Source organism: Oryctolagus cuniculus, chromosome 2 (genome assembly GCF_964237555.1).
Source record: "Oryctolagus cuniculus chromosome 2, mOryCun1.1, whole genome shotgun sequence".
Lineage (NCBI taxonomy): Eukaryota > Metazoa > Chordata > Mammalia > Lagomorpha > Leporidae > Oryctolagus > Oryctolagus cuniculus.
In genome coordinates this window covers 181,273,741-181,296,702 of record NC_091433.1, presented here as the reverse complement: position 1 = coordinate 181,296,702, position 22,962 = coordinate 181,273,741, and the positions used below count along the sequence as shown (strand labels likewise).

General features: G+C 41.3%; 1 protein-coding gene across 20 annotated transcripts in view; it reads left to right on the top strand.

Annotated features, from left to right (window-relative positions):
• Positions 1 to 22,962, top strand: part of TDRD15 (tudor domain containing 15) — a 462,408-nt gene that overhangs the window by 375,753 nt on the left and 63,693 nt on the right. For 15 of the 20 annotated variants that reach the window (XM_070069382.1, XM_070069381.1, XM_070069380.1 and 12 more), the window contains 4 exons: positions 3,192 to 3,312; positions 7,991 to 8,062; positions 12,111 to 12,374; positions 14,532 to 20,946. In XM_070069382.1, the coding sequence (XP_069925483.1) occupies positions 3,192 to 3,231 (40 nt within the window). In that variant the 3' untranslated portion in view covers positions 3,232 to 3,312; positions 7,991 to 8,062; positions 12,111 to 12,374; positions 14,532 to 20,946. Of the gene's footprint in view, positions 1 to 3,191; positions 3,313 to 7,990; positions 8,063 to 12,110; positions 12,375 to 14,531; positions 20,947 to 22,962 lie in introns of those variants that run through there. The other 5 variants (XM_070069373.1, XM_070069372.1, XM_070069374.1 and 2 more) reach the window with 5 other exon arrangements.

Sequence of the window (22,962 nt, the reverse complement as noted above, 5' to 3'; positions counted from 1 at the left end):
GAGAGCCCAAGATACACTTATCCTTAAACTTCACAATTTAGCCTGAGCCACTGGTAGTGCCCCACTTCTCAGGGCCAGAGCTCTGTCTTTCTCCAAACCTCTAGTCTGTGTCTGGAAGAACGGCGGCCCTTCAGCCCTGGGCTAGGTTTCTAGAGCAGCTTATGCAGAAGCAGTCCCCTGGGAGCCAGAGTTTCTGCCATCATGGAGAAGCAGACATTCAAACTGTGTCCATTATCTCCCAAATGGTGCCCCCTGCCTCCTGGTGATGGAATTGCAGAGCAGGTGCTGGGTCAGCAGTCAGCCATGTTGCCCTCACTGTCTTCCACACAGTAGCTGGCTCTGGGTCCCTGGACTGTCACATATCACCACATTCTCCTTAATTTCAGTTTGCCTTCACATACCTAGAGTTTGGCCTGATAATTGAAGGGCCATTTTAAAGAAAATTTTAGTACACATTTCTGGCCAAATATCCCCTGAATGTGATTCTTTTTTTTAAAGGTTGTTTCAGTTTCTTTGAGCAAAACTCCTGCCTGTACTTTATCCTAGTGATTTTCTGAATACCTCATCTCCCTGGAGCATTCATGCATTGGAAGTACCTTCTGGTTGCTGCTTAAGCTGTTTATTAATCACATTCTTTCCTATTCAGCCCTATCCAGGAGCAATGACAATTTTAGACATTTCTCAGTTACCTACTGTAAATTGGCCCAATTACTATATGATCTTATAGGCTATTCCTTAGGGTGTTTCACCCATTCCAGCACTGTAATTGGTTTGCTAAAAAGGAAAAAGAAAAAAAATATGAGTCTAATGTTATGCTATTGGGTTTTGTGGTAATCTAAATTTTCTCTTAAATGGTTAGAGTTTTAGGTGTTTATCATTAGTAATCACATTTAATGAACTAATAAATTATCACCAAGATTTTAGTGAGGATATCCCATTTTTAACATTACAAACTTGAAAATTAAGACCCTTTTTCTTCCCATGCATGGCAAACTGTGGGATGGAAAATCTTACATGGTATACACTAAGGATACACACCTCTCACAGTCAGAGCACATGGGCATCATTTAGTTTGTCTTTCTAAAATTTCTCAAGTGGCTGGATATTCACCCATTATCTTTGCCTTCTCTGCACCACCCCCCCAAAAAATAGAAGAAGCCATTTTTACCCAACTTTATCACCTGTAGCATCGAGGGAACCTCAATAACTGAGCACCGGGGATGTGGGAGTAAAGAAGAGTGAGGGTGTCTGTTCCACAAAGCACAGAACCCCCCATTTGTGTCCTGGGGTAGCCCTGACCCCTGAGGACTCCAGAGTCCAGGGCCATGTGCACTGAGGCTTTGGGAGGTGGATTTTATATCATTGGGTAATCTTTAGAAAGCAGCATTTGAAGTTGGAGAGGTACTGTATGAGAAAGTGAAGGAAACCTACCTACCTCATCACAATTCTGATTTCCTTCAGAACCACTTCAAGTTTTGTCTCCAGAAAGCGCTTTCCAAACTCAGAGCCTTAGTCAGTGCCTCTCAGCTTCCAGCATCAAAAGCCTCCCAGGGCCTATGACACTGCTTGGAATGATGCACCTCCGTCCCATCATCTCTTCACAGTGGGGAGGCTCTCATTACACTGAGCATCACTGGCACACGGCACAGGGTTGGTGCAGGAGGTCCCTTTACAAGACTGTGGAATCTGATGTGTGCTCAGCTCCACATTCAAGGGAGCCTTCTTCAATGAAAGGATTTATTTATTTACCTGAAAGGCAAAGTGACAGGGAGAGAGCTCGTCCATCCTCTGGTTCACTTTCCAAATGGACATTGCCATAAGTGTTGGAGACAGGAAATTAGCTAACCTTGTAATTTCCGATGCCATGGTTAGAATTCCACTTTTCCTTAAAGTTGCTCCCATAATTGACCTAGTCTATTTTTATTATTTTTAAATTTTTATTAATATAATGAGAACAGATTTCCTCTGATGTCATCTTTTGAATGTACTACATCACCCTTCACTGTTGTGCATTTAATTATGCATTGTATAAGTGTTTAAATAACAACTTTTACTTCTAAAAGTCTACTCCAAGTCTTCTAGCATTACTAATAGAAATCCCAGGGAGTAAAACCTATATTAAAATAGGGTATAAAAAATGCATAAACTACACCAAGCCAACGTAATGGAAATCTTGCCAAAACATAAAAAGCATATGCATAATATTTTATTAAACTGAAGAAACACACATAAATTCCTCTGTGGAATCCAAGTATATTAGTAATAGACATACCATAAAATTCAGTTACTCAACAGTCATAAAAGATAGCACAGACCAAGAAAATGCTGCCATTTAAAAATAAACATTTCAAAATGAGAGAAAAGATATGCATGTACCATATAATCACAACTGGGACATTGGTACTGATGTCATCGGTGGCATAAGACGTCTCTGGACAGTTCCAGATCTGGTGGTGAAAGTGAGTGGGGTGCTAACGTGTTAGCATTCTCCAGGGAAGCAGAACCAATGACGTATGTGCGTACACAAGATATTTATTATATAGAATTGACTCATGCAATTTTGGAGACTGAGAAGTCCAAGGGTATGCAGTTGATCAGTGAGGGACCCAGGAGAGCTGATGGTACAGTTCCAGGCTGAGTCCAAAGAGCTGAGAGTCAGGAGAACGGATAGTGTGAGATGCAGTCAGTGTCTGAGTTCAAAGGCAGGAGAAGAACTCACGTCCCCATTTCTAGGACAGGCAGGGAGAGCAGAGTTCCTCCCCAGCCTTGGCTTTTCTTACAGTATTAGGTCCTCCACTGACTAGATGAGGCCTAGCCCCATTGGAGGATGGGATAGATGAGGCCTAGCCCCATTGGAGGATGGGATAGATGAGGCCCACTCCCATTAGAGGATGGGATAGATGAGACCTACCCCCATTAGAGGATGGGATAGATGAGGCCTAGCCCCATTGGAGGATGGGATAGATGAGGCCTAGCCCCATTGGAGGATGGGATAGATGAGGCCTAGTCCCATTGGAGGATGGGATAGATGAGGCCTAGCCCCATTGGAGGATGGGATCTACCGAGTCTACTGATTGAAATGCTGATCCCATCCAGAAAGATGTTCGCAGACACGCTCAGAATAATGTTTGATCAGAAATCTGTGTATGCTACAGCCCTATCACATTGACACATGCAATTACCCATCACAGGTTCTGTGCCCTGGGGTGTGCAGCAAAGACCACTGCCTGACTCCAGAGCCGTGATTGTGTGGTGTCTGTGTCATTCCACAACGTGAAATGTTAGAATGACAACTCTTGTACTGAACAAAAGGTATGGCATTTATGGCTCTTATTAGTGTGCATGGATTTCTTTCCAATATTTTATATCTCAAATACTACTTCTTCTAGATTCCTGGGTATGAATGTAATAACAATATGTTAGAAAAGACATTGATATTTCCAGAAAAATTTTGACTGTTACTATAGAAAATTCCTTTTCCTGGGTTAAGAGGTTCAGGGTTAGCAAATGGAGGCAGAATCCCTGATAACCACTGCCAGTGTTCCTGACCACCTCACAGTTCCTTTGAGTCTTCCATGTTACTGTACTACTTATGTGCAAATTTGGAAGGTGAGAAGCCCACTTATTTGGATAGATTCTTCTAAATCCTAGCCTTTTCTGTTACTATCCTTAGTTACCAGACCATAAGTGTGATGTAGGGCTGAGGAAAATTTCCCAGCTTGACGGGATTAGGTATTTCAGGGTCTTACTTTCTCTGACTCCACCATGAATGCATTTCAGGAAGTGAGTTTAGATGGTTCAGGTAGCAAAATGGTGTTTGTACAACAAGACTTTTCTATGATAGAAAAGATCAGAGAACCAGTGGTTGTATTCGCATGCAACAAAGCATGTTTCTTGAACTTGGGTGCCCCTGGCATGGGACATGCAAAGATACAGAACAAAAAAAATGACATAAATCTTGCCTAGGAATTTCAAAGAAAAATGAGTTTATGTTAAGCCATCCAGATGCTGCCTCAATTAGAATGCAGAATTCACAAAACTTTAAAAAATTTTTAGTATGTGATTTTGAGAAATTGTTATACGTTGATCAGCTGCTATGAGTTATAGACCCTTTCTGTGGGATAAATGTATACCCACTTCTGTAATTATAGATATTTAAGTGAAAAAATTTGAGAACTTTGAGGAAGGACATTTACAGATAAGAAACTTTGTTTCTAGACTTGCGTATTTTGTTGATTTGTTGTTAGATTTGAAGCAATACACCTGTCCTTTTTTTAATCCCCCACCTGTGCCTCCTTATCCATGAAGTTGAAATAAAGTTTTATTAGCCTAGGAACTTCAGGCTGAACCAAGCGATGTCTTGAACACATCTGAGCTCCTGGCTCTTTAATTTTCATTAGCAGACTGAGGAACTTTGATGACATTTGGGGTGTATTCCATTTTTCTATCTCATCCAACTGAATATTTCAGTTGCCCCGTGTCTCTAGGTCATAGTATCCAAGAAACATATTTCTTTTTGTAAATTTTTATTTATTCATATTCATTGTATTTGAAAGTCAGAGAGACCAAATGTCCTCAACAGCTGGGGCTGAGCCAGGCTGAAGCTAGGAGCCTGAAATGCAATCCAGGTCTTCCATGGTTGGTAGGAACCCTAGTCCTTGAGCTATCGCCACTATCTCCCAGGATGTACATTTGCAGGAAGCTGTGATCTGAGGCAGAGACAGAACTGACGCTGGGCACTGTGACATGGGATGCAGAGCCTTAACCATTATGTCAAACGACCTCCTTGGAAGATCCTAAGAAGCAGGGATCTCACTGTCAGTGAAGAACCCCGTCTATCTCATTGTCATTGGAAAGAGTGATTGCAACCACCCAGCAGCTGCCAAGCTCCAGTCAGCCTAGTGGGGTAGCTGTGGAAGCACACGCCTTATTAAACATAACCCATGACAGATTGAAGTGCTGTGAACACTTGCTAAATGGTTTGGCAAAGACACAGATCTTTTTGCCAAGTAAAGTCTGGAAATTACACATCTCACATCCATTATAGAACAGCTTTACACTGAGGACATAACTGATTTGTATATTCTAGAAGTTCTCATACATTCATAGGTCCCACCCCCCACTATTTGCACAAAAATTTGGTCCTTTTTAGGATCCCAAGGTGTTTTTGTTTTTGGGAAATTGAATTTGAGTGAAAATTCAGTGAAATGTTACAAAGACACATTTGTGTTGCTTGGGATAATTAAATATTTTTGTAAGATTTATTTATTTGAAAGAGTTAACAGAAACATAGAGACAGAGGCACATGTGCATGCTCACATGCGCACGCAAACACACACACACACACACACACACACACACACACAGATTTTCTAACCACTGGTTCATTCTCCAGATGTCTGCAACAGCAGAGGCTGAGCCAAGCTGAAGCTAGGAGCCAGAAGCTTCATGTGGGTCTCCCACATGTATAGCAGGGGACCCAACACCTGGGCCATCTTCCACTGTTTTTCCCAGGCCGTTAGCAGGATTCTGGATCAAAAGTGGAGCAGCCAGGACACAAACTGATACCCTTATGGATGCTGGCATTGCAGGATTTAGCTGTTATATCACAGTGTTGGCCCTTCAGCAATTATTTGTGAATGCAGCTGGTAGTTTCTGAATTGTAGAACTGCAAGAGACCATGGGGGAGGGGGATCAACCCTTTAAGCTTCTGTCTTCAGGGGAGGATTAACATGGGATAATAACTTTACTTCTGTAGCTATTCAAAGTCTCAAGTTATAACCTAAGGTGATGAAGGTCACAGTTGTACCAAAGAGCTCAATATTCATTGCCTGGTGTATTGTGAGCCAAATCATTCTGTAGCACTGGATTGACCCCTAGATGCTGTCAGCAGTGACCCAAGGAGTCCATCTCTGCCTTAACTGAAAGCCTATACATTTATTTACTTATTTATCCAATATATATTTTTGACCATTTACTATATGTCAGGCACCGTGGCACCTAAAAATCTATGTCTTTACTTTCACTGCCCAAAGCAAATTTAACCAACTGTATTATCGTCTATTAGTGGAGAGTCAGGGAATGTTAATTCTTATTTGTGTTTCCCCACCTGACAATCTCAGATGATGAATTTCCTTACAGTTTAACATCTGAGTCAAACCAACTGTTTCCATCCTAATAATTTATGGTAATTCAAATGGTAGCCTGAGGCTGCACCCTCTTGCTGCTCCTGTTCACTAGAGTAGACTGTATCACAAGTTCATTGGCACCAGAATCCTTACATACACTTTGGGATTCTGTAATAGCAAGGTTGGAAAGTGTTTTCCAGTAACTAGAAACTTTGGGATACCCTATTTCCTTTATAATAGCACTTATCAAACTGTATTGTAGCTTCTTGTTAATGGCCTACTAGACTAGATGCTAGTTTTCATTGCTGTATTACCTAGACTTATCTACATTTCTTGGTACCTGGTAGGTATCCAACAAATATTTTTGGGTTGAAAAAATAAGGACTTTATTGCCTTTGACCTTATAATCAATTCCAGCAGAGGGAAAGTAGAATTTTCCTAGGACATCATCCCATCTTTTTCGATTTCCCAATTTTTTATTGATTAAACGTTAAAGTTAGAGAGCAGCAGTTAAGTGAGATCTGTTGAGTGTGTGTTTGGCTACTACCCAGCATGAGATGAAATTTCAGGGAACTAATTTCACTTCAAATGACAGTAAGAGAGAAAACAAATACAACTTAGAAATGTGTTGTTTTGAGGCTTGGTAAATAACAATCTACGGATTTAATATTTCAGTGAAATAATACCATTTCAGAAAGTTAGAGTCATTAATCAAATTCTAGAGTAAAAACAAAGTGTTTTTTGTTATTTACTTTTCATTTTTGCACATTTCATTCAGATGATTGTAGATTTTGTAGGAAGAGAAGAAATAATAAACATATACAAAACAACATTTTCGCTCTAATACATTTCTACTTAGGTTTGTTGTGTAGTCCAGAATGAAATTACATCATCATCTTCCCATGAAAAATGGAAATGTATGGTCAAAACAACCCACTTTGCCTTTAGCAAATTCTTATGGTCTCTTGAAAATATAAACAATGCAGTTTAGACAGTTTTGTCTATAAATACTGACTAGTTAGAAGCAAAATATGTGGCACATACATTTTAATGGGTTATTCACTGACAATTGTGATTGTTTGAAAAACATAGCTGAATTTATGGAGATAATGAAAATGTTGGGACTTGAAGAAAGATTTTTGTACCATACCACACTTGTCTAATAATAACTAAAACTCCTCATGCCTTCCTTTATGTATAAGTCTTAATGGATACAAAGTTGAATAGATGATCATTTCTTTAATGATCTACTCTTAGTAGGAGGTGCATTTTCTGCTGGAATTGCAATGCCCTGTGTTCTTAAAGAATTTTGACTCAACTTGAGAAAGCACAGAGAAGAGAATTAGACGCATCAGAATTGACACATGACTGCCATATCCAAGCTGAATTGGAAGTGTCCTAGTGGAAAAAGGGTCGATATTTTTGTTTATTTGTTTGTTTAAACATTTATTTATTTATTTGAAAGAGTTGAGAGAGAGAGAAACTTCCATCTGCTGGTTCATGGCGGCTACAATGGTCAGTGCTGGGTCGGGTTGAAGCCAGGAGTGAAGAGCTGTATCTGGGCCTCTCACATGTGTGGTATGGCACCAAGTACTTGGGTCATCTTCTGCTGCTTTTCCTGGTTCATTTGCAGGGAGATGGATTGGAAGTGGAGCAGCCAGGGCACAAAGTAGTGCCCATATGGGATGTTGGCATCACAGAGTGGCTTTACCTGCTATGCCACAATGCCAGCCCCTGGGTTTTTAAGAAGTAAGAAATAGGCAGATATGAAGGCATCAAAGAGCTGTGTATAGTAAGGAATATTCAATAGTGTTCTGTGGTTAAAGAGGAGGAATGATATCATGCAAATATTAACATTGCAGTTTACCAGAGAGATGGAGGATGAGATGAGAACAGTGATTTGCTTTGATATGTGGAGGAACCTGAGTGCCAAGGTGAGTATGTTGTGGGCAGATAGGGATTCTGGATGGAAGACCCATCATGTGAGCAACATGGTAAGGGTTTGTAGCCATTCTAGCCAAGACATCAGTGCCTTTGTAATGGTTATGATGCACATGTAAGGGGCAAGCGTGATTTATCTTCCTTAGAGGTCAGTAAATGTTTTCTGGGTAGAGATCGATAGCTCAGGGATAAATAGAAGGAATCAGGGAGATGGGCAGGGAGAAAGAAGTGGATGGATTCTCAGAACTGAAAGTAGTTAAGCATGCGTGTCGGTTGGGGCAGAAATTATTAGTAGAATTGGAGGAGGTGAGGCTGGAGATGAAATCACTGGCTTGATCAAGCAGGTCCTTCTAATTGATCTTAGTAAGAGGGAACCTCTGAAATGTTTAAAGCATGGAGGTGAGGTGATCAAGTTTGCAGTTAAGAAAAATCACCCTGGAGAAATGATGGGAGAACCCACAGGAAACCAGGAGAAACATCAGCTAGCTGAATCATTAGTCTAGAATAGAGGTAATACAGCCAAAGTAGGATGTTTATTGGCAAAAGAGGGCATTAGTAAGAAAGGGACTAAATGGGATCATGAGTCTTTTTTTAAAAGATTTTATTTATTTATTTGAGAGGTAGAGTTACAGACAGTGAGAGGGAGAGACAGGGAGAAAGGTCTTTCATCCGCTGGTTCACTCCCCAAATAGCCACAATGGCCGGAGCTGTGTCAATCCGAAGCCAGGAGCCAGGTGCTTCTTTCTGGTCTCCCACATGGGCGCAGGAGCCAAGGACTTGGGACATCTTCTACTGCTTTCCCAGGCCATAGCAGAGAGCTGGATTGGAAGTAAAGCAGCTGGGACTAGAACCGGCGCCCATATGGGATGCTGGCGCCGCAGGTGGAGGATTAACCTACTGTGCTATGGCTCCTGCCCTGATCATGAGTCTTAGTTTTTGTTTGTTTGTTTGTTTGTTTGTTTTTACAGGCAGAGTGGACAGTGTGAGAGAGAGAGAGAGAGAGAGAGAGAGAGAAAGGTCTTCCTTTTACCGTTGGTTCACCCTCCAATGGCCACTGCGGCCGGTGTACCGCACTGGTCTGAAGCCAGGAGCCAGGTGCCTCTCCTGGTCTCCCATGGGGTGCAGGGCCCAAGCACTTGGGCCATCCTCCACTGCACTTCCAGGCCACAGCAGAGAGCTGGCCTGGAAGAGGGGCAACTGGGACAGAATCTGGTGCCCCAACTGGGACTAGAATCCGGTGTGCCGGTGCTGCAGGCGGAGGATTAGCCTAGTGAGCCCCGGCGCTGGCCCTGATCATGAGTCTTAACTCAACACGGAATAAAGCAAAGAGTGAGCCTACAGGAAGTAAGAGATGCTGGAGTCAAAGGCCCAGAAGGTTCTGTGGGGTTGAAGATTGGCTGTGGTTGGTGTGAATTCATCACTGTCGGACAGCACGGTGCTCAGAGGCAATGCATAATTCATTTTTTTATTTGAAAAAAGAAGTGGTCATGAGAAAAACATGCTGTCTGTGATGTGGAGACAGGGGAGTGGTGGAAAAGAAGGTGGCTAGCTAAGGAGGAAATGTCCAGAGGGAGAGCAGTGTTGGAAGCTGTCCGCCTGGCCTAGGGGGAAAAGAGAGCTGTGGACCCGCTGCTCCAGTCTTTGTTAGCTAAGATGTTAAGTAATATGGGAGTGCGTAAGTGATGATGATTAAGTACATAAAATGGCCCATAAACAGAATGACACAAACCCCTAAGGAGCAGAGTACTTTTTTCTTAAAACAGGAAAACAGTGGGGATATATTCCATTGAGCAAAAATGATCTGCTTCAAAATGGGAGGGGAGCAGAAGTGATTGATTGCTCAGAAGAAAACTGTGGTTTTTTTATTTATTTATTTTTTATTTTTATTTTTTGACAGGCAGAGTGGATAGTGAGAGAGAGAGAAAGGTCTTCCTTTTGCCGTTGGTTCACCCTCCAGTGGCTGCCACGGCTGGCGCGCTGCGGCCGGCGCACCGCGCCTATCCGAAGGCAGGAGCCAGGTGCTTCTCCTGGTCTTCCATGGGGTGCAGGGCCCAAGCACTTGGGCCATCCTCCACTGCACTCCCTGGCCACAGCAGAGAGCTGGCCTGGAAGAGGGGCAACCGGGACAGAATCCGGCGCCCCGACCGGGACTAGAACCTGGTGTGCCGGCGCTGCTAGGTGGAGGATTAGCCTGTTGAGCCACGGCGCCGGCCGAAAACTGTGTTTTAGATAAGGCAAGAAAGTGAAAGGAGCCATCACTGAAAATACCTAGACCATGCAGAACCTGGTTTGGGTTCTGGAAAACACAGGTTTAGGAGGGAAAGGGCACTGCTGTAACTAGAGTTAACCTGGACACGAAGCATGGCTGTAAGGTCTCCCCGTTGCTGGCTCAAAATTTTATAGAGGATTAGCTGTGCATTATTTTACTAAATGTTAGAATAATAAGCTGCAAGTTCCCCAGGGTGGATTTGTGTGTTTAAAACTAGAGCCATAGCTTTGCAATGCTACCAGTTGGCCTCATTTCTGACCATAGCTGAAGGATACAAACCCACAGGGCATCTCTGGAGATCTGTGTCCTGGGCACAGGCCACTGGCTGAATTACTGACCCTCAAATTGTTCTTTAATGATGAGACATCTAGATGTGATGTTGCAGTAGCCAGAGAAAAATCACTGAAAGATTTGTGTTGCCAGATAATTTTCAGAGACTTTATCGGGAAGGATGTATCTTTTCTTTCTTGTGTATTTAAATAAATAAGCTCTAACCTTGAGGGAAGGCAGAATCAAAGATCTGGCAACAGCATTTGTCATAAATAATGAATGAAAAAACATTAAAAAATTAATTGGGAAAAATTAAGTATCAGTGTAGTACTTGCACAAATTGGCTCATGGGAGTTGTGGGAGGTTTGCTCACTGACGAACTGTCGTGTGAAATTCTCCTCCCGTGGCATCCTCAAGGCATTGCATTAGTTCTCCTCCTCCCTCTCACACAGCTCCTTCTGTTTTCCTCTGCCGATCCCTAAGTATTCTTGGAGCCTCAGCAATAAGCCCGTGTTCTCCAGTGTCTACTCTTTTGATTCCACTGGCATGGGACCTGTTTCTAATTCCTTTTCCGTACCCTCCAATCCTGCTCACAAAGGCTATCTTCTCAAAGCACTGATTCATTTTTCCCCATTTTATTTTTTAAAAAATCATGGACTATTTCCCTTGTACATTTCTGTTATCTCAGTCCTACATTCCAAGGCCCAACTCCAATTCTACGGCTTCCAAGGAGTAACAGTTTTCATCCTGACTCTCTCTCTCCATCCAGGGAATTTCATCCAAAGAACCTAACCTGTCACAGTTGGTACTAGCACTGTCCCAGGGCCATTAAATAAGGTTTTGGACCACTAGTCACCAGACTGACAATAAGGACTCCATCACTCATGCACAGCCTGCCTGTTTCCAAAGGGAGAATTTTACTTGTTAAAATTTTCACTAGTGGAGAGTTGTAAAGTTGAATGGTGAACTGGCAGAAGGAAACATACTGGCATGCAGAGTATATAAGACTTTTGAGTTGAATGTTAGAGATGGGTAAATTTTATCTACATGGGTGATAACTTGGTTGGCTATTGTTAAATGCCATTGAAGCACAGAAATAATGAACAGTTGAAAGTGAGTAGATGTGATAGAAGTCCTGTTGTGAAAGCAAGAGGGCATCTTAGGTCGGATACAGAGACTCTGATTTCAAAATCAAGACTCAAACTAGTAGTTGATGCTCAAAGACTGTGAAATGCCCAGCCTTGGCAGATCTGTCATGTCGGAGTTCACCAAGAATTTGCCTGAAGATGTGGTTAAGTCCTTAGGAAGAGGGGCCATGCAATACATGACAGGCCTGTACACTAATGGTGTCCCAAGTCTTCCCCTAGCAGGACCTAAGATAGTCACATAGGTAAAGGCTCCCTGGAGAAAGGACAGCACTAAGGCATTACAGGGGCTTTTGGGTACATAATTTTAGTTGACATTGATAACCAAAGACTCAAATCATACATTTCTCCTGTTAGAGTTGGGGTGTGTGAGATCTTGTACGGGGTCTAGAAGTCATTTCATCCTGGTGCAAGCATTGTGGAAGACAATCTGGAGATTCCTCAGAAAACTGAAAATAGATCTGCCATGTGAACTAGCCATCCCACTCTTGGGAATATACCTACAGGAAATGAAATCAGCATATGAGAGTTATCCCATGTTTTTGGCAGCTCAATTCACAATAGCTAAATATGGAATCAACCCAGAAGACCATCAACTGATGACTGGATAAAGAAAATGAGGTACATATATACAATGGAATAGTACTCAGCCAAAAAAAAAAAAATGAAATCCTATCTTTTGCAACAAAATGGATGCAACTGGAGGCCATTGAGCTTGGTGAAATAAGCTAGTCCCCAAAAGGCAAATATCATGTGTTTTATCTGGTTCGTGTTACCTAATATATAGCACACCCACAGGGATCAACGCTGTGGCATAGTGGGTTATGCCACCACCTGCAATGCTGGCATCCCAAATGGGTGCTGATTTGAGTCCTGGCTGCTCCACTTCTGATCCAGCTCCTTTCTAATACACCTGGGAGAACAGTAGGTGCTTGGGCACCTGCACACATGTGAGAGACTGGAGGAAGCTCCTGCTCCAACCATTGCAGTCATTTGGGGGAGTGAATCAAGAAATGGAAGATTCATTCATATTCTCTCTCTCTCTCTCTCTCTCTCTCCCCTCTTTTCTCTCTCCCCCTCTCCCTCCCCCCACCATCCTTTCATATAAATAAATACAGCTTTTAAAAAGGAGAGTGGACACACACAAAACCCCAACTTAATGTATATCAAGTTAAACTAACATCTTGTGATTTGATTGTTGTCTAAAACCCTTGTTTATACCCCTGCATAGGTAGATAGAACAGCAGTCTGTTTACCTTTTACTTGTAGAGCTCTTTGTTTAGAGAAGCATTTAGTCTGTGATTATAAAATAAACTGAAAGTATGTTATCACAAAGAATTAGAAGAAATGAAAAAAGAAAGGAAGAAGCAGGAAAAGGGAATGGAGGGAGGAAAGTATTGTATTGTAATTCATATCTATGAAATTCATGAAATCTTTTCTTTATATATTGATAAATGTCACAATGAAAATAAAATAAAATCATTCTCTATGGCGTAAATAAATATCCAATTGGACTTAGAGGTGGGTGCAAGCACTGTATTGGGGCATTCATCTGTGGGATGATGGCCACCATAGAGGAAGCCTCAGACCAGCCCCTCGGCTCTCTGTACATCTGCAGCACGGCTGATAGAGTTGTTGAAGCTGTACAGTACATACATGAAACAGCTATGAATCATCAATAGTTAATCAAAATTTTTAAAGAAATAGAAGACAAAGAATTTAGCCATCTTATACTTATTGGTTGAGTCCTGGAAGAGTTGTACAGATTTTCCAAACTACAAATGCTAATTTCATTAAACTGTATACTTTTTAAAACTAGAGCAATGCTGTCCAACTACTCAGTGATCAAAATCAAAGCATGCACAGTGATTTACTTTTCTCCCTGAGAGCACCCTGTATATGAACAAACTAATTTTGAAACTATGAGAAAAGCAAAAGCTAATTTGTGATGTAGGTACACATTTATGTTGAAATGGAAACTTTTTTAACACAAATAATAATGATTTTCCATATTTTTCCAACATGAATCAATATTGAGGCAATTTTAATTATAATCAACAGTGTACATGTTATTCAGAAAACGTGTGAGTAAAATTTCAAGAGAGTTTTTTGATACTGATAAATTCAGAGTTGTTTTTCAATTTATGCACTACCCCTTTGAATTCAATTTTAATAATGTTCAGTTGACAAAAGTGTTGATGAATATACTTAACAGTTGTAATTTTGAAACTGATACACATTTGCTTCAAAGTCTTTAAAAATGATGTGTCAGTTTTGTGAATGTTGATGCAATTATTCAAGAAAAATTATTTTTTGGTAATTGATTTAGTTATCGGATACATTTTAAGCAAAGTTGAAACTGTTCTGGCATGTGAAACTACTTTTTAAACAGTAAATTTTATGAAATTAAATATATCTCATTACAATTTAGCACTCGTGATATGTTGTAAGTTTAAAACACATCAGAAATATGGAAGATGTACAAAAAAAACCCCAATATTGATTTTGTGTTGAAATACCATTTTAGAAATGTTGAATTGAAAGAATATAGTTTTAATATTTATTTCACCTATTTGCTTTTGCTTTTTCAATATGATTACTAGAAAACTTGTATTAGGAAATTTTGAAGAGTTTGTGGGAAAGTGGGATTGAAAGATGTTACTTTTGGTGCTAGAGAAATATTTGATATCTAGAGCAGGCATTTGGCTTAGTAGTTAAGATGCTTATATCCCATATTACAGTGCCTGAGTTCACGTCTCTGCTCTAATTCTGATCTAGCTTCCTGCAGCAGGTGATACATGACTCAAGTGCTTGGGTCCCTGCAACCCAGTGACATCTGGGCTCCTCACTCCAGCATGAATCCAGCCCCAGCTTTTATGAACATTTGGGGAATGAACCAAAGGACGGAAATCTCAATCTCTGTCTCTTCCCCTCTTCTTCCCTCCTCCTTCCCTCCTCTCACCCCCTGTTGCTTTATCTTTAAAATAAAAACAAATTAAATGTCAACTTAAAGTAACTTGAAATCTGTGCACAGTTCTTTCATAATATGTATTTCCATGAATTTTTGGAAGACCCTCCCTAAATGAGTATGTGGTTGATATTTTTTATCTATTCCATAGTGATCATCTGAAGGTCTTCAGCCTACACTATAATAGAGAGTAGGAGAGTTAGCACAGCCTTGAAACAGAAATAAAAATGAGCTCTTGGCTGGTGCTGTGGCACAGGGGGTTAATGCCCTGGCCTGAAGCTCCAGTATCCCATATGGGTGCCAGTTCGAGACCTGGCTGCTCCACATCCAATCCAGCTCTCTGCTATGACCTGGGAAAGCAGTAAAAGATGGCCCAAGTCCTTGGACCCCTGCACCCATGTGGGAGACCCGGAAGAGGCTCCTGGCTCCTGGCTTCTGGCTCCTGGCTCCCGGCTCCTGGCTTGAGATCGGCACAGCTCTGGCCATTGCGGCCAATTGGGGAGTGAACCATCGGATGGAAGACTTCTCTCTCTCTCTCTCTCTCTCTCTGTCTCTCTGCCTCTCCTCTCTCTGTGTAACTCTTTCAAATAAATAAATAAATAAATAATGCATGAGCTCATGTATTCCATATGATGTCAATGTGACCTTTTTTTGAGTTTTCCTTATGATAGCAGCAGAAAAGAACCAGTTACCAAATCAGCCAAACCAGGGTTTGCATACCGTATACCCAAGGCCATATTATTCTTTGGAAAAGATAACACTCTGACAAGGCAGCTGTGATTGGGACTTTTACTTCCTTGAACTTGCAGTAATCTACCACCATCCTCCGAAGTCCACTTACTTTTTGCAAATACCTGACTCATGAATTAAATGGAAATAGGATGGGGACCAACACTTCTGCTGCCTTCAGATCCTTTATATATGATATCAATCTCAACCATCCTCACTGGAGTATACTGTTGTTTTTGATTCACTGTTATGGCTACAGTTGTATGGAGGGATGTAATCTTTCATAGAGGAGTGAAAGCAAGTATTTCCAATATGTATCATAAATACAACAAATAAAAGAAACATCAATATCTTATTGTAAAATTCCAGTAAACCCAGTTTTGACTTCATGAAGTTGGAGTCCCATCTATGGTGAAAGGAACTTATTTCTCAAATCTTGATAAATTTTTTCTTTGAGAGATACAAAACATTTAAACCATCTATGGCATTAGTGAAATTTTTTTAAGTTGCAAACTGTCATTTGTTGGAAACTTATATATCAAATGGAGACAAAATATAGCAAAGTATTAACTGGGCTATATCTGTTAATATCACATGATTAATATCAAATGATTCTTCTAAAGCTAAAGAGAAGTAATAGAAAAATTTCCACTATTCATTTTATTTTTAAAGTTGTTTTAAAGGTCTTATATTCTTTTTTTTTTTTTTTTTTTTTTTAACAGGCAGAGTGGACAGTGAAAGAGAGAGAGAGAGAAAGGTCTTCCTTTGCCGTTGGTTCACCCTCCAATAGCTGCTGCGGCCGGCGCCCTGCGGCCAGCGCACCGCACTGAGCCAATGGCAGGAGCCAGGTACTTATCCTGGTCTCCCATGGGGTGCAGGGCCCAAGCACTTGGGCCATCCTGCACTGCACTCCCTGGCCACAGCAGAGAGCTGGCCTGGAAGAGGGGCAACCGGGACAGAATCCGGCGCCCCAACCGGGACTAGAACCCGGTGTGCAGGCGCCGCAAGGCAGAGGATTAGCCTAGTGAGCCACGGCGCCGGCCATGACAACTGTTTTATTATTTCAGTGGGGTTCTCTCAATTTTTATAAAATATATTTTTCATATTTTTCTCATAATAGTGAACTTTGCAGAATTGAAATGGTAACTTGCTTTACTCTCTGTACATCTAAAGATCATTATCTATTTAGTGTAAGAATCCAAGACATTTTATAGCTGCCCTAAATTACAAGATCAGATCCTGTGGTATTACTGAGGGAGAATACATCAAATTTGCTATTTGTTAATTTTTTTTTTTTTTGGCAGGCAGAGTGGACAGTGAGAGAGAGAGACAGAGAGAAAGGTCTTCCTTTGCCGTTGGTTCACCCTCCAATGGCTGCCGTGGCCGGTGCACCGCCCTGATCCGATGGCAGGAGCCAGGTGCTTCTCCTGGTCTCCCATGGGGTGCAGGGCCCAAGCACTTGGGCCATCCTCCACTGCACTCCCGGGCCACAGCAGAGAGCTGGCCTGGAAGAGGGGCAACCGGGACAGAATCCGGCCCCCCGACCTGGACTAGAACCTGGTGTGCCGGCGCCGCAAGGCTGAGGATTAGCCTAGTGAGCCGTGGTACCGGCCAATGTTATGATTTCAGTACCTGCTGATGCACCTGCATTTGATTCCAAGGACTAGAATACCTGAAGAAACATTGGTCCTTATAAAAAATAGCTACTGAGGTTGGGTCTTTCAGTCAGCTTCTATCACTAGATTTCAACTACTTAGTCTGTAAAAGATCAGAACATGCCACCCCAAAATAGGCCTCTTTGGCATAAGGATTATTCTGAGCTGATTATTTTGAGAAATTGCAGACAGTGGAAAAGCTCTAAAACCGGTGTAGGAGTTACCCTTTGAAAGGGAAATTTACATATATAAAGTAGATCACCATTTGGAAGACTGTGGCCCTCTCTGTTCTAGGAAGACAAGGATGCCTCTAAATCAGCAGAGACTCAGCAGTGGGGAAGGCTGTGGCTTGAATCTGCACAGTGGTTCTGCCCTTGTTTGGTGCTTTTCCTGGTTATATCCCCACAGCTATGGCCTCACACCCTTGTTTCTTCATTTTAGTTAAAGATAATATTTAAACTTCAGTGCTAAACCACCTCTTCCATAAACATAGGAGGTATACTTGTGAATAAATTTTTGTTTATTTTTCTCTTGTTAAAAAAAAGCTCTTTTAAATGATTATTGGGTTTTTAATTTTAATTCCAGGTAAGTAATTTTATTGGTTACCTTCTCACCATTAAGGGGCATCTCCTTATCAAATTCACTGTATTTGGCTGAAAATGTCTTAATATTTCTACCCTTATTATGTTAAAAATTTTTAGACAACAAACAACATTTCGTTTGTTTTGCTGCAGTAAATTGTATTTTTTCTTCCTGAAATTGATGACATGCCTTATTCCAGTCTCTTCTTGACCTTTCCAGTTGTGTGATTAGCTTTTCTTTCCCTCAATCCTGCATCAATAATATGCTGCATTTTGATTTCTAAAATGTATTCATATTTATTTTATTAAGCAAGACAATAGATATATTTTGATTAAGGTAATAACATTTCAATGCAGTTAACGATGACATTTTATGCAGGTATCATTGCAATGTATACTAATTCCAAAAAATATTCAAGTAAACATAAGATTAGGTTTCTGGCTGGAAAATATCATTTTTACTTAATTCGTTGGCATACATTCAAGCAGTGATGTGTTTATGTGCAATACTGGAAATTATGCAAGTCTGGTACATGCCCTACAATATAGCAATATTATGTCCCTCCATGAGATGCTTGACATAACATGTAATCCTAGAAAAACTGTGAAGTTTGAAATAAAAAATTACTTTACACAGCTTTAGTCTTGAAATTTAAATTCATTAACATTAATTCAAATTAAAGCAGGTTTGAGTTACACATTGGCTCAGTAGCCACATTTGGCCAGTGGCTGCTGTGACAGATGTCACAGATCTAGAACTTTTGGACATCTTGCAGAACATAGCATTTACCCATTACATCAGTGAGATTATGTTAATTGGGTTGGATGAGGAAGAGGTAGCTGGCAGACTGGAAGCCTTGGTAAGACATGTGTTCCAGGGACTGGAAGAGGAAATATGCAAATATTTAAGACATGTCATTTTCATGAAACTTTAGGAAGCAGATACATGTCACCATATCCTTTCTTTTAATTTTTAAAAGATTTATTTATTTATTTATTGAAAGGCAGAGAGATAGAGGCAGAGAGAGAGAGAGAGAGAGAGAGGTCTTCCATCTGCTGGTTTACTCCTCAAATGACTGCAACAGTTGGAGCTGGGCTGATCTGAAGCCAGGAGCAAGGAGCTTTTTCTGGGTCTCCCTTAGGTGCAGGGACCTAAGGACTTGGGCTATCTTCTACTGCTTCCGCAGGCCATCAGCAGAGAGCTAGATTGGAAGTGGAGCAGCCAGGACTCAAACCAGTGCCCATACGGGATGCTGGCACTGCAGGCAGCAGCTTTACCCCTTACACCACAGAGCCAAGTCCACCATATCCTTTCAAGAAAAGAAGTCATTGCATCCTGCTACTTCTGTCTTGACAAAGGGAGTGCAGCAATGCAGGTGGGACTCTTCAGGTCATTCAGTTGCACATCTAAACATAGAAATACTGCTATGGCCCATAGGCAAGGTAATGCAAAAAGGCTGCCAGCTTTGAGAAGGCCCAGAACAGGAAATGTTTGTGTCATCTTACCATAAGGCCCTGCAACCCAGTAGATGCCATGCTGGGTGGGTGTTTCAGTGGCAGGGTAAAATGCCATGTGGGGGTTGTAAAAGGAATCAGGGAGAAAACTGCAAAGCAGCCTTATTGGGGTTCTAGAATAAAACCATGAGTACTGCAGTGCAGAATCACAGGATTTTTTTTTCTTAGTAACAACAACCACAAAAGAAACAAAAATCAGCTCTTTGTTTACTTTGGGCTCTGCAAGAGACAGCATGCTTGACAGTGGGACCCCAAGTGTCATCAGCTGAGTCCTGTCAAATCCACCAGCACATAGGTTGCATGGGGCCACAGTAACTCATTGCAAGCTGTGAGTGGTGCATTCTGGGTTGAGTGTGAATAGGACCAGAGGACACCAACAGGTGTCCAAGCAACTAGTCCAGAGCCCTGTGGCCCTCACTGCTGTTACATTAGTGATTTTCCTTTGGTTCATACCGTTGGCTGTGTGTGTATGTATGTATGTAGGGCATACAAGCAGTTGAAGGAGGAAGATAAAGCCTGATCTTGTTTACAAATGGGTCAACTTGTTATGTGAGTAAAAGCCAAATACACAGTTGTTCATTATATTCTCATGGTTGCTCTGAAAGACAGTAGTGAGAGAACTTCTCTTAATTGTAAGAGCTTTAGTTAGAGCACTCGCCCATCCAGTCATCCAGTTTTCATAAAAAAAGAAATGGTCTGAGATTTAATACATATGGGCTCATGGACAGTAGAGAATAGAATCAAGTTGGAAAATCTGGAGAATCCCAGATTAATGGACACATGCATGGACAAGTGAGAATAGTCATGGAGTAGGAAGCTTTAAGATTTACTTTTGTATTTATTTGAAAGGCAGAATTACAGAGAGGGGACGAGAGAAAGAGAGACATCTTCTATCTCCTGGTTCACTCCCTAAATGGTCACTATAGCCAGGACTGGTCCAGGCAAAAGCCAGGGGCCAGGAGCTTCTTCTGGGTCTCCCATGTGGATGGCTGGCCAACCACTTGGGCCATCTTCCACTGCTTTCCTAGGCACATTAGCAGGGAGCTGGATCAGAAGCAGAGCAGCCAGGACTCAAACCAGTGCCTCTATGGAGTGCAGGTATCACGGGCATAGGCTTACCTGCTACACCACAGTGCTGGCCCTGAAGCAGGAAGTTTTTTATGGCCCACTTAGTTGCCCCCAGAGACCACTTTAGAAGAGGCACTGAAAAACTGAGTGACTTAGCCCGTTGCTATCAACCAGCCTCTGTCACCAGCCACTTCAGTGCTGGCATGATGGATGGATGGATGAACAGAGTGGCCACTGTGACAGCAGTGAGGGCTGCACCTGAGTCCCAAGTCATGGATTTTGATGTACTAAAGTTGACTTATGTGCTGCCACTGCCGGCTGCCTATCCTGACAATAGAGAACAATGCCAGATACTCCAATGTCAAAACTTCTTGAAGCTATAAAGTGCCCGTTTGTTGGCAAGCTGGCAATAGTGGCTTCCTTTCGTCCTGGGAAGCCAGCAGTTCTCCTTCACAGGAGTAGACACATAAAACTTAGGTGAGTATATTTTTCCTGCCCACAAGGCCTCAGCAGCACCATTATTCAAGAGTTTATGTATTATTAGATTCAGTGTGAGATCAACAAAGAAGGAGAGAGGGAGAAAGCCACAGAAGAAGAGGTAGAGCTGGAGGGAAGAGCAAGGAGAGAGAGAGAGAGAGAGAGAGAGAGAGAGAGAGAGAGAGAAAATGAGAATGAGAATTGTTGCATTTCCAGAACTGAAAGGGGTTCATATGTCTGGAGAACAGTAGAGGTTAATGAGAATGGGAAAGAGAAAGTTGGAGAACTCTTCAAAGGGTGATCATAAAAAGCCATGCTAAGTGTGGCCCATGTGAACAGAAACGGGCAGCCACTGAAAGGTTGTAAGAAGGTGAGCAACGGGATCAACTTTCCTGTGACCTCCTTACTATATTTAACTTCAATTCTTCCCTTTTTGGTTGAGAAGAGGAGTGTAAAGTTGGGAACTAAATTACAAGTCAATGGGAACCAAGTTTCTGTTCTATTTATCATAGGAAAAAAGTCCCTCTCATTTTATAATGAGACAATTGTTGAGACTGTATGTTTTTTTTTTTTTTCAAGTAACCAAAACATACACAACGGGTAGGGAGGATCTTTGCCTGCTCATATTTGTGAAAGCTAAGAATAGAATACAGAAATGCTCAAAGAGCATGTGTGAAGCCATCTCTTTGTAAAACATGACAGAAAGGAGTGATTATTTAAATTGGACAGGACTTTGCATTCCTGGCTCCTTGGTGGCAATGCCTTTTGTCTGAACTCTCTTACTAGAAAAATGTCACAAAGGATAAAAAATGAGTCCAATAAGTTTTATTCAATTTCAGAGTCTATTATATATTCTGTTTTACACAAAGCATATAATTTTAAATTTCATAGATAGGCACACTGAACATACACTTGGTAGATATACAGCTATTTGTACGGGTGAAATTGAAACCCTCTAGGGAGGGGCATTAATAATTCCTTTCTTGTGAGACAGAACAGGCGTCTCATATTCCAAACAAAGCCAGGCTAGCACCGAAGTGATTCATGGTCATTTAGGAAAACTCATTACCAATCATCAGATCTTAGAGCCATGGCAACCTTTATTTTTCAATCTCATAAACAATAAAGATCCTTTCTGTTAAACACAGGAGGGACCTCTTTCCCATGGAGCACTTGGTAAATGCAAAAGCTAATTTTCCACACCTGACAGCATGTGTGAAAGCTGCTGAATACATGTATGATAAATGTATATTTCAATAGAAAGAAGATATTAAGGTGTATGTATTTATATACAGTTTTCTTTCACTGAGCTGTTTATCCAAGGATTGTGATGAAGGGGGAGGTGGAACCTGACTCCTTTCTTTAGTGCCCCAAAGGCAAATATTCTCCTGATAGGATACTTTAAAATATTCAGTTCATTAATCCCAGATAAAAGCCATGTTCATATTTAGCTTAAATGGTTCTCCTCTACAAGATATTAAAATTGTTGTTTCTGTATTTAATAACAAGAAACAAGAGATTATAATAATTCCTTTGAGCTTAGTCTCAATACTTGGAAAAGACATTAGACAAATCATTCATCAATTTTCTATCACCTAGGAGTCCTGGAGTTCCAGGAAGAACCACCTTAACTCTGTGACTAATAGGTTCCTCTTCCCCTATCCCAGTGGTTGAATGACAGGTTCAGGAGATAAGAGAAAGTAACCAGGTCATTTTGCCATTTGGCCTTCACTTGTTCTGTCAGTGTCTACTGTGTGACCTTGGGAGACAATAACTTCTTCAAGGTCAACTTGAAAGTCTGGACGTGTGTTCCTTTGTCCTGTAGCCAAAAATGCTGGCAAAGGGATATGAAATCCTACACTCAGTAAAGGGGCAGGCAAAGGGTGGGGCTGTGAGAAGCAAAAGCAAATGACTATTTATAACTCATTATGTACACAATTGGTCTTGTCTTTGGAAAAGCTCTGTAAAACAGCTTAAATTAGTGACCTGAAGATGTTCAAGAAATAATCAGTCCTAAATCAGAAGCTAGTTTGGGCCTCATTCAAGGGTAATATGTTCAGAGCTGAGCAGCAATTGAAATCTTGTTGGCAAAAGTCCACTAGTACTTTGATCCCCCTGTGGTAAATAAATAATGGTGGGTTTTAGGCTCCTGGTTTCTGCTACTACAGTTCTTCAGTCCCGTTTTTGAAGCACTGGCCCTCTTCTCAATCCTTTCA